General features: G+C 50.6%; 1 protein-coding gene across 1 annotated transcript in view; it reads left to right on the forward strand.

The window, feature by feature from the left end:
* Positions 1-15554, forward strand: part of LOC103643284 (MADS-box transcription factor 23) — a 42685-nt gene extending 27131 nt beyond the window's left edge. The window contains exons 3-7 of the mRNA XM_020546680.2: positions 13706-13767; positions 14303-14402; positions 14473-14514; positions 15000-15083; positions 15193-15554. Of these exons, the coding sequence (XP_020402269.1) occupies positions 13706-13767; positions 14303-14402; positions 14473-14514; positions 15000-15083; positions 15193-15333 (429 nt within the window). The 3' untranslated portion in view covers positions 15334-15554. The remainder of the gene's footprint in view (positions 1-13705; positions 13768-14302; positions 14403-14472; positions 14515-14999; positions 15084-15192) is intronic.

Below are 15554 nucleotides of genomic sequence, written 5' to 3' on the forward strand. Positions count from 1 at the left end.
GTAACCACCTCCACCACGAATAAGAGACATGGGAGCGTCCCCTCCCTCTCTCTCGCCCTCTTATAACCCCTACTACGAGCTTTAATCATCAATGGTGTCGGTAGGGTAAGCCTTTTATGACTGGAAGTAGGGACGTTCTGCCCGAACCAGTATAAATCTTGCGTCCACCGCGCACACCGTCCGGAGCCCGGAACGCGCACAATAAATTTACTTGTCAGAGCAAGGTTCGAAACACCGAAAGTTGGCGCCAGGTAGGGGCCTTGCGTGTTCCCGACGAAGTTCTTCAAGCTCCGGATGGCAAACCACGATGCCAATCGATCTCCCGGAACAACGATCTATTTCGAGAGCCTCGACTTCTCCCTCAACGACGACGACGAAGCGGTCAGGGCCCCAGAAACCCGACCCCCCCCCCCCCGCTGCCGAGGAATCACGACATGACCGCAAGGGCCAGTAGCGGCTCCCATATCGACTACACCCCCGGAGCGGCCATCCTCGGGAACCTTGATTTCGTCATCAAGCAAGAGAGCAAAATGGTCGGAATGGCACCTACCTGGCCTCCTCTGCCCGAGAGCCCCGACACAGTTTTAGAGGTCGTTGGTGACCTCAGGATCGTCTCGCGCAAGCGACGTGAGAGGCACAAGCCGACCCCGCCTTCAAAGGATGACAAAATAAGGCGATAGATCGCGACCTATATGGGACCAAACCCCTCATATGACGATATATCAGCTTTCTTCGCGTCCTACACGGAGCTTTCCGGGTTATACAACGCAAAAACGATGTCCTACTACGGTGGCTCAAGCAACAGCCACGACGCCTTCCGTGTCGACTACGCCACGCCCTGGCGATGATCGCCGCCCTAGTGGCCCATGGCCGTCCCCCACCTCTGATGACTTAGAGTTTGTAGGGATGGCCAACGGCAGTGGGGACCTCATCTTCGACGCGCTCTGCATGGACTCGAACTCGGATCCGAGTTCCCCGCGAGCAGTGAGGAAGTACCCCCCCCCCACCGACGAGGAGAACGAAGACCGCCTGACCATTGCAACCCCATCGACGAGACAAGCAAAGTGGGGCGCTACGTGTGGTAGGACACGGAGGGATCGTCGAACGTAATGCTTCCGTTGAGAGCCCATGGTAGATGCCCGACCGAAGTAGATCCGTGCTCTACTTGTAAAACCCTCGAACGGTTATGAATAAAGCATGGTTTTCGAAATGCTCTCGACGTCAAACACGGTAAACAGGGGGAGAACCTCAGCTAAAGCCATGGTCCTTTCTCTCCTTTTTTTCCCTTTTTTTCTCTCTCCCTTTCTCGTTTTCCTTAGGTGACTTTCAAGATAGGAAGCGTACCAGCAGACGAACGAGACACAATGAACAACGACGAACTTGACAAAGTAACGAGCTGGAACCCCCATCGCAAAACCAGCTGTCACTTTTTTCTCTTCTGAAATTGAGTGCTTCAAGTTTTTCTTACCTTTCGTCGGAAGGGTCTTTGGCGAAACATGACACAGCATCGCTCTTTCTTTTTCTAGGGCACCCTCGACGGGAAAGGGGCCTCGGGACAATGTAACCTAAGACCCCCGTGATCGAACCTTGAGGGAAACATTGAACGGGGTGGCCATGTCTCCGTCTTCACTAGAAACGAATATTAGGGACAGCTAATAAGAACGAAAGGACCCACTGAGGAATTGGGTCGTGACTGCGAACACCTACACCTCGAAGGCTACGATAATGGTCACCAGTGGAACCGGTGGACCCAAAAACTCCCCAAGGTGGACATAACGCTCGTTGAGGCTGCGGAAAAGGTTGAAGACAAGCGTGTGATAAGGCCAACTCCAGCAATGTCGTGCATGCGAGCGTGTATAACACTGTTTTACACTATAGATGCATTCTTTATAGAGAGGAGTTTGAAATAGGAAGTGAGATAAGGGGTGGGATAAGGAGTCTGCTGGAGATAGTCTAAGAGACGAACTCCCCAAGGTCATAAACAGAGGTTGCCATGCCTTTCATCTAGCAACAGTATTTGATGACAGTGAGGTCCCCCTGGACAAAGGTCCTAAAGACGGGTCAAGCCGGAGAGCATTAGCCTTGCAATTGCTAAGGAACTACTCCTCAGTGGCAATCCAGACCTGAAGATCAGTGCCATCACACTCGTGGACGACGTCCACCAGCTCAATAGTGACCAATCCAAGGATCTAAGAGATTACTACACTATCCATCTAACACTAGGAGAGGAGAGTAAGAGACAGTGTGCCAATGAAAACATGGACAACATAGCGTTGTAGCGTGAGGACGAGGCTACGTTAGCGGGTATAAGAGGACCCCGGTTCAAGGACGGAGATTAGGGAGCAAATGTTCCAAATACCCTACACCTACACGTGAAGGTTGGTGATGACGACAGCCTCATATACTAAGGGGTGTCGACCATCGGGTATGCCGAGGGAGTCAATGTCGAAACAGCCAAACAGATGGCGCTTAACCTCGACAAGTTGCCTAGCAAGGGTATCGACAACAACACATTCATACTCTTAGGCATTGCGACGACACGTTCATGCTCCTAAGCAACATCCACAATCGTCTTGGTAGCTCAGTAGTGTGGGTTTCCTGAGGCAAAAGATGCCTAGGCCTATGGCAGCCAAACCTAAACCGACAATGTCGTGGTTGAGCAAGCTAGGCCAACAGCAACCAGACCCATGCCCATGCCGGTGGCGCCGGCTAGGGCCAACCAGGACGACAATACCCAAGCCAAGGGTGACCATGCCAACGACGCTTAGGCCAGGGCCGGCTAGGAGCACCTAGCCTGGAGGAGGCTAGGTCGCCACCTGCAATGGCAAGGACAAGAGGAGGCAAGCGATCAGGGAGCGCAACAAGGTTGGTGGAGGAAATCCTAGCAGACTAAGGACCAACAAAAAGGGAGGAGAAAAGAACGGATGAGAGCCAACAAAGAGAAAGGAGGGGCACCAACCATGGTGGCGATAGCCTAGCGGCTAGCCAACAACTAGGAGGGGTAGAGGGAGAAAAAAATTGGTTGGATAGCATGTTAGAAAGTGAAAACCCTAATCCATTGATTATAAGCTAAATATTACATACACTCGGCACTAGTTACATACACGGACTGGGCTCTAGGCTCATAACACTTAGACATATACAAACAATCTAACAAGCATGACCATAAACAATCAAATGCTCAAGAAACTAAACTAAGAAATCAACCAGCAATGAAGTAATATTTTCCAATGTAGTGTGCATCTCAAGGCTGCTGAGTGATCACTGTAGTAGATCGGAAAATGGATAGCAGCATCCAGAATTTTGATCACAATTCATTAGATTACATGCATTTTCTGCTGGTATAAACAGATTGTTAACATGATTCAACCAAACTGAAACACGAACCATAACCAAATTCTCAATTGAATATACAGCTCCGTTTTGAGGCGGTAGGCAAGCAAAATACGAACACACGTTGCCAGTTCTTAACTATATGTTGTCTTGATCAGAACATGCTCTAGCCTCCAATTTAGGCTGAGTTACAGAGCTCATCTGCACTGACCCTGATGGCAACAAGTGTTATCTAACGATATTTGGAAAAAGAGAAGAATAGCTTCTGGATGTTTGTTAATGAACAGGTTGAAGCTGAAATTTGGCTTGAGAAAGAGCACCACGACATACCAATGAATAGCAAGAATAACATCCATTGCCTTAATCAATTCATAAACAATAATCTGAAATGATTAAACACTTGTCATGGACCTTCGGTCCATGAGGATAGATGTCTTCTCCGGCGAGGTTATACCCCTCTGCCGTAGGCTTGGTTCTAGGGTAGCAGCCCTAGGCGCTTGAGAGTCATTGGTAGAGAGAGAGATTGGTTTGATAATATATTTCTTATTCTTTTGTCTCCTGCGTACATGCCTATATATAGGCCGCCGGTTGACCAACTAGGCAACCACTAATTAGGCAAGTGACTAATTGGAATTATCTCCCCTACAATTTAGGTCTACCAATTTAGCCACCAAATCAGTCACTTTCCTTTGCCATGCCTTCCTTGCGCGCGCTTTCCTTTGCCATGCCTTCCTTGCGCGCGCTGCTGCCTGCGCACGTGCCTTCCTTGCGCGCGCTGCTGCCAGCGCCCCCTGCGGCCTCTCGCTTTTGGCACGCATAGGTGCGGCCCCACATGAGTGGCCACTCCCTATGATGCCCATGACATCTCCCCCTCCCTTGAGGACCAGCTCGTCCTCGAGCTGCCATAGACATACTTGATACGACTTAAGGTTAAGCCTTTTACATCTCGGCTTACCTTTATTATTTAAGACGAAAATACAAAATAATTGTGGAACTAAAATATAAATTTGAACTGCACCTATGTCCTCCTGTCCTCCTGGATCCCAAGGAAAGAGCTGAACTGCGGCCTTCACGTTGGATGAAAGGTGGAGGAGAAATCAGCCCGTTCTTATGTTGGGTCTGTCCAGCACCAAGGCAGGTGCCCGAATGAAGGAGACGACCCTCTTTGGCCGTGCAGGGGGGCTGCATACCCAGATCTCGACTTCTGCAGGGGGTTCAAAAAGTATAGACGAGACCTGGTGGTTGGGCGCACAGGCTGCGAGTTGGTGCAGCGATGAGCTGATCAGCAAGTGCAGCTTCCGCACCGCCCGCCTAACAAGGAAGCCGTGCACTGCGGCTTGCAGGCGCACCACGGCTTGCTCATGTGATGACAGCCATGGGGTGGCCCTGGAGGCCACAGCAAGGTGCTTCTCCCCACGAAGGGACTGTACCTGGCGGCGTGCCAGGAACCCTCGCGCTGCCGTCTGAAGCCGCACCGCTGCTTGGAGTTCCTTCTCTGTCTTCTCCTTGTAGCGGTGGAACATCACAACGAACTGATCCCACTGCTCTGCGAAGCGGCCAAAACTCTCTTTGAGCCGAGTGAATGCATCTGGAGTTGGAGAGGGCGGGTGAGAGGGCGTTGCGGCGGCTGATGGCGCGGCGGCTGGTGGTGGTGAGGGATGGGCGGCTGGTGGTGGTGAGGATAACCTGGAGCTGATACCAGGTGTCATGGACCTTCGGTCCATGGGGATAGTTGTCTTCTCCGGCGAGGTTATACCCCTCTGCCGCAGGCTTGGTTCTAGGGTAGCAGCCCTAGGCGCTTGAGAGTCATTGGTAGAGAGAGAGATTGGTTTGATAATATATTTCTTATTCTTTTGTCTCCTGCGTACATGCCTATATATAGGCCGCCGGTTGACCAACTAGGCAACCACTAATTAGGCAAGTGACTAATTGGAATTATCTCCCCTACAATTTAGGTCTACCAATTTAGCCACCAAATCAGTCACTTTCCTTTGCCATGCCTTCCTTGCGCGCGCTGCTGCCTGCGCACGTGCCTTCCTTGCGCGCGCTGCTGCCAGCGCCCCCTGCGGCCTCTCGCTTTTGGCGCGCATAGGTGCGGCCCCACATGAGTGGCCACTCCCTATGATGCCCATGACAACACTCTAATATCAGGACCAAACAACAAAAAAGGCTGTCATATATACAGAAGGATCCATAGCTAAGTGCCCTAGTAGTTGACTCCAGTACCTAGATTCAACTCATCATGGCAGCAAATTTAAGGGTAGTTAAATATATACCCTCGTTGACCATGCCAGCAAATTTAAGGGCTAGTTTGGAAACTTAAATCCCCTCTGCAATTGGAGAAGAATGAGAGGGAAACTAGTTCATTTTCACCTCAATCCCCTCAAATGCCGGAGAGGATTTGAGTTTCCAAACTAGCCCTAAAGGTAGTTAAAAATACACTCTCGCTAGCAACGCATAACGGCTAGTTTGGGAACTCTATTTTCCCAAGGGATTTCTATTTTTCCAAGAATGAACTAATTTCTATTAGAAAAATAGAAATCTCTTAGGAAAATGGGGTTCCTAAATTAGCCTTAAAATGATAAAATAGCCACGGGGATTTTCCAGTCGGTTGGAAGACAGGTTTCTTATTCTAAACCATACCACCGTGGGAGTGGTTTTCCCAATTATAGCCAAATTATTCTTCAAGGCTATCATATATCCTCATCGATGTGGCAAAGGATTCTGATTGCTGCAACTAAGTGCAGTAGAGAAATTATCTAGAAGACATTTAAGTTGGTAAAGAAATATTTATGTAGTTATGAAACTGTCATTTGAAGACACAACTGTAGTCCCTCTCCTTAAAAGTCTAAGAACCATCTAACTTCAGTTGCATTGAACAATACAGCAGAGGGAACATGCTGATTTGTTTTCTTGACCAAAAGAACTGCATCCAAACCATTTTTGGTGGAGGATATGGTTCGAGCTAAAATTGATAATGTAACAATACTACAAAGAAAAAAAAACTAGTAACACAGCTGGCAACAGAAAAATTACCAACAAAAGTTCAGATCTAACTAATAATATGAATCAAATATCTCAACTATTTTCTTTGCACAAAGTTTCATTTAGACAATACCTGCAAATGTTACATTTGAAAACTTTCATATGTGTAATGCGTAAGCGCAAAAATGCACTCAGAATTAAACGTTGGGTGATTAATAAGTCAACAAGTTCAATGTTCAATGTCACTAATATATTTTGGTCGTAGCATGTATTACTGAATCAGAGTAAGAAAAATAGTTAGCGACCAAATTTACTGTGGTTTAGCTAACATATGTGGTCTGTCTGCATTAGGTAGTACACTAGTACCTAAACACAGGTTTTCTAAAAGGCAAATCTCTTGTAAATTGCCTTAAGAGTAGGGTTTGTAAGGAAAACTATTAAACTGCCATTTATAGTGTAAATGTAGACCAAGCCAAAAGCACCAGAAATTTGACTGGCATGTCCTGTATTTTGATTCTGATGTAGGGAGTTAAGCAAAACAACAGGAGCCATGATGTCAAGGACCTTGAATCCCTGGCTCGCCGGACCTCGGCTACGTAGCTCGTAGCCGTCGGCCGTCTTCTCCGGTTGGGGTTATGCCCCCCTAACCGCAGGCTTAAAGAAGCTGGAGGTAGGAGAAGAGTAAATTCTTTATTGATTTGAACTGTGCCGCATACATGCCTATATATGGCCGGCGGCCCATTACAAATGGAGCAAGTCTCCTTGATTGATAGATTGCTACTTTCCTAATCTTAGCCTGATTGCTTCTTTCCTAATCTTAGCCACTTGCTATCTGTGGCTGATTTGATTGCTTCTTTCCTATCTGTGGCTGATTTGATTGCTTCTTTCCTAATCCTAGCCACTTGCTATCTGTGGCTGATTAGCATGCGCTGCTGTGGCTGCGCGCTCGGCTGCTCGCCGGACATCACGCGCGCGCCTGTGCCTAGTGAACGTTTTACCGTACATGACATCTCTCCCGGCCTCGAAAGCCAGCTCGTCCTCGAGCTGGAACTGCGGAAAGCTGGCCGTGAAGTCGTCAAGCTCCTCCCAAGTTGCTGCCGTCGCTGGTTCACCTTGCCACTGGACCAGGACTTGTTTAATGCCGCGAGCTAGGCGGCCAGCCAAGACACGTGCAGGTGCAGACACTGCGGCGCCGTTGAGCGTGGCCGGCAGCACCGGAGGTTCGGAAGGTGGCGCCCCCACAAACTTCCTGAGGACCCCCACGTGGAAGACGTCGTGGAGTCTGGCGCCGGCCGGGAGCTGTAGGCGGACTGCCACGTCGTTGATGACTTCCTTGACACGGTAGGGTCCGACATAGCGCGGCTTGAGCTTGCCTGCGGCCGAGCGTGGCAGTGACGCGGACGGCCGCTGCCGTAAGCGAAGAAGGGCCCAGTCGCCCACCTGGTAGACGACTCTCCTGTGGTGCTGATCGTAGGCGCGGCGCTGGGACTCTTGAGCCTGGTGGAGACGGAAACGGACGTCGTCGAGGAAGGCAGCGCGCTCCTCCATCTCTTGCGCCACCGCGGGAACGCGCGCATCGCCCGGCTCATAGGACCGGATGGTCGGCGGGTCGCGGCCGTACACCACCCGGAATGGCGTGTCGCGGAGTGAGGACTGGAAGGCAGTGTTGTAGGTGTACTCCGCCCACGGAAGCCACCTGAGCCACTGTCGAGGGCGGTCGCCGGTGAAGCAGCGAAGGTACATGGCGATGACGCGGTTGGCTGCCTCCGACTGGCCGTCTGTCTGGGGGTGGAAGGCGGAGGACATGAAGAGCTTGGTGCCCGTGAGCTCCATCAGTTCGGTCCAGAAGGCCGAAGTGAACACGGCGTCGCGGTCCGAGACGATGGACTGCGGAACGCCGTGTAGCCGCACCACTTCGGCGAAGAACGCCTGCGCCACTGATTCCGCCGTGTATGGGTGCGCCAGCGGAATGAAATGGCAATACTTGCTGAAGCGGTCGACGACGGTGAGGATGACCGTCTTGCCTTGGGCGCTGGGCAGCGCCTCGATGAAATCGATGCCGATGTCCGTCCACACCGCCGAGGGGATTGGCAATGGCTGTAGAAGGCCGGCCGGCCGCAAGTGATCAGACTTGTATTTTTGGCACGTGCCGCACGCCTTGACGAAATCCTGCACAACACGACGCATGTTTGGAAAATGGAAGTCGCGCTTTAGCCGGTGTAGTGTGCGTAGGACGCCTTCGTGGCCATCGTCGTGGGTGGCAGCCACTATTTCCTGCAGAAGAGGGGACGACGCCGGGATGTAGAGGCGCCCATGCGTGGCAACCATCCCGCCCATGATGGACCACGGCGTCGTACGTGTACCCGCGCGAATTTCCTCACAGATGGCGACGAGGGCCGGGTCCGTAGCTTGTGCTTGGCGCAGCCGTGCGATGAAGTCGAAGCGGGGTGCGGATATGGCCATCAGCGCGCCCTCCTCGGTGTCCTTTCTGGACAGGGTGTCGGCGACGGTGTTCGTGGCGCCCGAGCGGTACTCCACCTCGAAGTCGAAGCCCAGGAGCTTCCCCACCCAATGGTGTTGAGGGATGGTGGCCAGCCGCTGGTCGAGGAGGTACTTGAGACTGAAATGGTCAGTCTTGACGGTGAAGTGCCGGCCCCACAAGTATGGCCGCCAATGGCGAACGGCCTGGACCAAGCCGATGAGTTCGCGCTCATAGGCGGCGAGGGCGCGATGACGGGGGGCGATTGGCCGGCTGAAGAACGCAACCGGGTGTCCCTCCTGGACAAGTACCCCGCCGAACCCTGTGGAGGAGGCGTCGCACTCCACCACGAACGGCTTGCTGAAGTCCGGCATGGCGAGCACCGGGGCGGAGGTCACGGCTGCCTTGAGCGCCGCGAACGCTGCCATAGCCGCGTCGTCCCATACGAAACCATCCTTCTTGAGGAGGGCCGTCAACGGGGCAGCCACGGTGCCGTAGTTGTGGACGAAGCGGCGATAGTACCCGGCGAGGCCGAGGAAGCCGCGAACTGCCCGGACCGAGCGAGGTGGCGGCCAGTCGCGGATGGCAGCCACCTTGGCCGGATCCATCGCCACCCCGGCTGCCGAGATGATGTGGCCGAGGTAGGAGACGGCCGGCGCGCCGAAAGAGCACTTCGAGCGCTTGACGAAGAGCTGGTGGCGCTGCAGCTCGTCGAGAACCGCACGGAGATGGCGGAGGTGATCGGCCCAGGTCTTGCTGTATATTAGAATGTCGTCAAAAAATACCAGGACGAAACGGCGGAGGAACGGTCGGAGCACGTCGTTCATCAACGCCTGGAATGTAGCGGGGGCGTTGCAGAGCCCGAATGCCATCACGAGGAACTCGTACAATCCATCGTGCGTGCGGAAGGCGGTCTTGTGCACATCCTCCGGCCGCATCCGCACTTGGTGGTAGCCGGACCGAAGGTCGAGCTTGGTGAAGAATTTGGCGCCGTGGAGCTCGTCGAGCAGCTCCTCTACCACCGGGATTGGAAACGCGTCTTTGATGGTAAGTGCGTTCAGGGCTCTGTAGTCGACGCAGAAACGCCAGGAGCCATCGGGCTTCTTGACCAAGAGGACCGGGGACGAAAACGGGGAGTCGCTGCGGCGCACGATCCCTTGCTCGATCATCGCGGTGCACTGACGCTCCAGCTCGTCCTTGTGGGCAGCCGGGTAGCGGTACGGACGGACTGCCACCGGCGGCGCGTCGGGCTTGAGGAGGATACGATGGTCGTGGGCGCGCTTGGGAGGCAAGCCCGAAGGGGCGGCGAAGAGCCCCCCAAACGAGTCCAGGAGAGCCTCCATCAGCGCATCCCCCCCTGTCATGGTGCGCACCGCCGGTTGCGCTGCGCGTGGGGTGCCCGTCCAGGAGACCGAGCGCCCTGGGCGCTGGAACGTCATGCGGCGGGTGGCGAGGTCCCAAACGATCGGCCCCAGGGCCCCTAGCCAGCACGTGCCGAGGACGACGTCGTACCCGGCCAACGGCATGACGAAGAGATCGGCCGGGTATGGTTCGCCCGCGACGAGGAGCGGCGCGTTGCGCAGGACGCCGGCACAGGAGATCCGCTCGCCGTTGGCCACCATGGCCGTGAGGCGTGGACGGCGCTGGATGGGGAGGCCCGACTGGTGTGCTGCCGTCGCGGAGATGAAGTTGTGTGTGCTGCCCGAGTCGAGCAGCGCCACCAGGGAGGCCGGACCGAGGGTGACCGCGATCTGCATGGTTTCAGCCGGCGCAACCCCGGCTACCGCTTGTAGGGAGAAGAGCGGGGCGTTGGGCTCGGCCGCGCCCGTGTCCGCGTCGTCCCCGGTGTCATCGATCTCCACCCCATCCACAAAAAAGAGACGTCTGCAAAAACGATTGTGGCCCCGAGAATACTTCTCGTTGCAGTTAAAACATAAGCCTTGCCGACGACGATCCGCCATCTCCTCGGGTGACAGGCGGCGAGGGCCCTCGCCTCGTGCTTGTGCTGCACCTATCGGCGGCGCTGGCAGGGCCAAGTGAGGTAGCGGCGCCGGCAGCGTCGGAGCGGCTGGTCGTGGAGGGGGCGCCGGCAGAAGACCGCGCGCTGCCGGCCTTGTCGCCACCTGGATGCGAGCGATCTCCAGCTGTTCCACCTCCCGCGCCAGGCTCATCGCGGCGCTGAGAGTGTCGGGGTGGAGGATCCGCACCGAGTGGCTGAGCGGCGGCAGCAACCCTCCCGTGTAGAGCTGGACGCGCTGCGCCTCCTCCATGGGCCCGGCGTGGGGTAGGAGCTCCTGGAAACGGTTGGAGTACTCTTCGACCGAGCCCGTGCGGCGGCACTCGGTGAGCTCGAAGAAAGGCGCGGACCTGCTGTTCGGCCCGAAGCGCAGGTTGAGCTGCTCCTTGAACCGGCGCCATGACGGGGTGCCGTCATCTTCTTGCAGCTGAATGTACCAGTGTTGCGCGATGCCCTCGAGATGGTACGAAGCCATCCACACTTGCTCCTCCGGCGAAGAACGATGTTGGCGAAAGTAAGACTCACACTTGTTGATGAAGAGGAGAGGATCGGTCTTGCCATCAAACCGAGGGAAGTCCCATTTCTGGAACTTAGGCGGGCAGTCGGTGTCGCGAGGGCGGTCATGCAGGGCGCCGCCGGAGGACGACGACGCGGACTTCTCCTTCAGGCCGGAGATGTCGGCCTGCATCTCCTGCATCATCTTCACGACGTCGGCGAGTGTGTACTCAGACATGGCGCTGGAGGCAGGGGGACGGGTGGGTGATGGTGGTGGTGTGTGGCCGGTGGTGGTTTCGGTGGACTGGGACGTGCTGGACGAAGATCGCCGGACTCGTGATACCAAGCTGTCAAGGACCTTGAATCCCTGGCTCGCCGGACCTCGGCTACGTAGCTCGTAGCCGTCGGCCGTCTTCTCCGGTTGGGGTTATGCCCCCCTAACCGCAGGCTTAAAGAAGCTGGAGGTAGGAGAAGAGTAAATTCTTTATTGATTTGAACTGTGCCGCATACATGCCTATATATGGCCGGCGGCCCATTACAAATGGAGCAAGTCTCCTTGATTGATAGATTGCTACTTTCCTAATCTTAGCCTGATTGCTTCTTTCCTAATCTTAGCCACTTGCTATCTGTGGCTGATTTGATTGCTTCTTTCCTATCTGTGGCTGATTTGATTGCTTCTTTCCTAATCCTAGCCACTTGCTATCTGTGGCTGATTAGCATGCGCTGCTGTGGCTGCGCGCTCGGCTGCTCGCCGGACATCACGCGCGCGCCTGTGCCTAGTGAACGTTTTACCGTACATGACACATGAACATCATGTTAATAATGCAAATGACTCCAACTCTGCATAAGTAGCCGCTATGAAGCATCACCTGCTATATTCATAGACTATGTTGACCCCAAAAATAGAAATCACAAAACTGAAACAAATATTTCATATACTATGATACTGGTTACCTTTCATCCTCAAGAACTTCTGTTGAACACACATTGTTGGCTCCAGGTTCTGCTCATCTCAAACACAACCAGGATGAAGGTGGTTCTAAACTAGTCAGGTTTAAGTGAAACAAACATTAATCCACAAGCACCAAGCAATTTAACTTTTCCATAATTTTTCCAAAATAGTACAAGATGGTGGAACTTTACAAAACTACCACGAAAATTATTTTGATAAGGTGGAAAATATTTATAACTTAGAATGGTACATTTTTATCGTAGTGCCATATTGGCGCTCTATTTGTTTGAGCTTTTGGCGACTTTTGGACTACTAGCTTTTGGACTTCCCAAAAGCCAAACAGCTCCTAGAAGCCAGAAGCCCACAAGCTCCCAAACAAACAGAGCTGCATTTCAGACCAACTATTCTCAACTATGCTGAGAGCAGCTACTCAAGATGTGCAGCACAAACATAATGGGTGTACCAATTCCTATGCTATAGATAACGCTTCCACAGTTGTCTCAATTTATATGCTATAACATTTTCAGGATGCAAGGCTTAATTTAAGTTCATGTTATATGGTGTCATTTTCTCATGTTTATGAATGTAGAAGGATAAAAAATTGAACAAAACTAAAATAAAAAGGGTTCATACAACATATTTAAAGGAGCAATGAAAGTTTAGAACAAGTTATCTTGTGAGCAAGCATATTTTGATAAGTAAACAAGGATGCAAAATACAGTTTGTGTTATAGCATCTCCTCAGCAGGGTGCTCCTCCCCACAAAGCCCCTCCCTGCCGCGGGCACCTCTCTTCATCACCGAGCCCCTCGATGCCACTGAACCTCTCCCCACCAAGCCAATCCCTGAACATCGGTGGAAGATGGGAGAAAAAGAAAAGAAAACACACGCCACTGGTAGAAGGGTCCCAATTGTCATTAAAAAAGTAGGGTCGCAAATTTGAGGCTTGTTGCTAGAGTTGGAGCAGAAATTTGAGGGCTGAAAAAGTAAGGGTGACCCTCAAATTCTATGTAGGGGGCCAAGTCTGAGAACAAAAGAGTTCAAGAGATTTTGGGAGCCAGTACTGCATAAACATTTAAACAGTTACACAATATCCAAAGACCTAATTGTTCTCGAACCATTTTTTCTCTAGAATGTGGAGAAAATTTCTCTTGAACCATTAATAGTTTCCAACCCAAAGAAGACTTCTTACAAGCTTATAGCTCACAAAACGATATTGTGTCTACATGTCCCTGTAGGATCTGACTGCTTGCTGCATTCTTATTTTCTTTAATTATTTGGCTCTTGTTGGGTACTTGGGTTTCAACTCTACTAAACCCCAGCTTCCTTTGAAGCAAAAGATTTTGTTCTTTTCGTTGTAGTTGTAATCCCTATGCTAAAGTTGACCCATTTGGTTGTCCAGTCACTCTCATTTATGTTAATTGAAAGCTTTCCCCATCTTACTAGCTTTGGCAAAGGGAGGCAGGAAGCTTGAGGCAGCAACTGCATAACTTGCAAGAGCACCATCGGTATGACCCTCAACCAACCTACGATAAATAGTTCAAATCATTGTGAGAGAAAAAATGTGCCTACTCAAATTATTTTTTCCTAGTACTCTAACAGTACTATCATAGCAGAGACATTGTACTTACATCTGAGGAAACAAACACCACTGCAGTGAAAATAAGAACAAATTCTCAGCACATGATGACGAATTGCAAGATGCAATTGGTTCAATGTTCTATGTGTATCTATTAATGCTAAGCACAGGAAGTTTGTCACCGAAAAAAGTTAAACCTTATACATTATGGCTCCAAAACTTTCAGAAACAGCAATAAGCAACAATTTGCTTCATTATTCTATTTGATTAAGTGTGTGTCATTGCTCCTCCCACAAAAGAAGTTATGTTATGCATTAGTTATTTCAACTGTACACATGATGGCTACAAAAATGGTATTTTATTTTAATGTCTCTTAAACGTGAAATAGGATCGTACATTAGTACAATAACATGTTCATTTTCCGAAAAGCATAAGCTAATGTTTTATACAAATTTTCACTGCAGGAAGTTGTTGGGTCAGCAGCTCTCTGGCCTGGACGTGAGAGATTTGCAGAATTTAGAGAATCAGCTGGAGACAAGCCTAAGAAATATTCGTCTAAAGATGGTGGCATTACGACTCCACATAACAACATAGATACCAGTTGTTACTTTGTTTACTAACTTTCAATTTGCAGGACCAACTTATTTTTTATCAGATTCAAGAATTAAACAGGAAGGTTTGTCCACACAACTAATTCAAAATTACTACTCCCTCCATCCCAGAAAACAAGGCATATAAAATTTTGAATTTGATTCCAAAAAATAAGGCGTGTTTGTGTTATTCTTGACGCATGTGCCCTTACAATATATTCGGGAGAGGGGTTATATGCATGATTATATTCCTTCCTTCGGACCTTGGTTTTATCGCATGCATTCTTTCCTGTGCGCTATTCTAGGTGAGGTGGAGCATGTCTGCCTAATTGTTCCTTGATTAGGAATGATGAAATCTTATCTTTCCTTGCATGCAGTGAAAAAAAAGGCTTGCATGCAATTCAATTACGGATCCAGCAATTCCGCTTAGGGGCACCTGAGGGAAAAAGGCTATAATGATTAGCTGCTTTAATTTTCGTGAAAAAAACTATACGCCTACTTTTTTGGAATGGTGGGAGTATCATATTCTAGGGTCTCGCTTAACTACACAAGTTTCATATTTGAATTACAGGGATACCTCATGCACCAGGAAAACATAGAACTACACAACAAAGTCAACCTTCTTCATCAAGAGAACATTAAATTACGTAGAAAGGTACATGCATCTGGAAATAGTTAACCAAAAAAGGGTGCAATTTGTAGAACTCGTCTTTCGTTTTTTATATGTCAAGTGTATGTGAATCACAAAGCATAATTTGATTCAGGCGTATGGACAAGGAGTAAATGAGCATCCAACAAGTACTACAGTTAGACACAGTATTCTGAATACAGAGAATGAAGATGTTCGGATCAATCTTGAGCTGAGTGTGCAAGGGGACAAATCAGAAACACCAAGTATAGGGTGAGATTTTTGTCTAAACTTCAGGGCAATTCAGAGTCAGTAAACCAGATGATTTAAGAAAGACCACTGAAAGTGCCAGAACGGTTCAAATGCAATGAGGATAACTAAAACTGGGAGACCAGAAATCTATATCATTGGTTGAATTGCAACACCTAACAGCTAAACTTTCAGCTGCTATATGCAGTAGTTTCTGTGTGAAAAATGTTGATTTTAATTTAGCTTTTC

The sequence above is a fragment of the Zea mays genome, chromosome 1 (genome assembly GCF_902167145.1).
Source record: "Zea mays cultivar B73 chromosome 1, Zm-B73-REFERENCE-NAM-5.0, whole genome shotgun sequence".
NCBI classification, from domain to species: Eukaryota; Viridiplantae; Streptophyta; class Magnoliopsida; order Poales; family Poaceae; genus Zea; species Zea mays.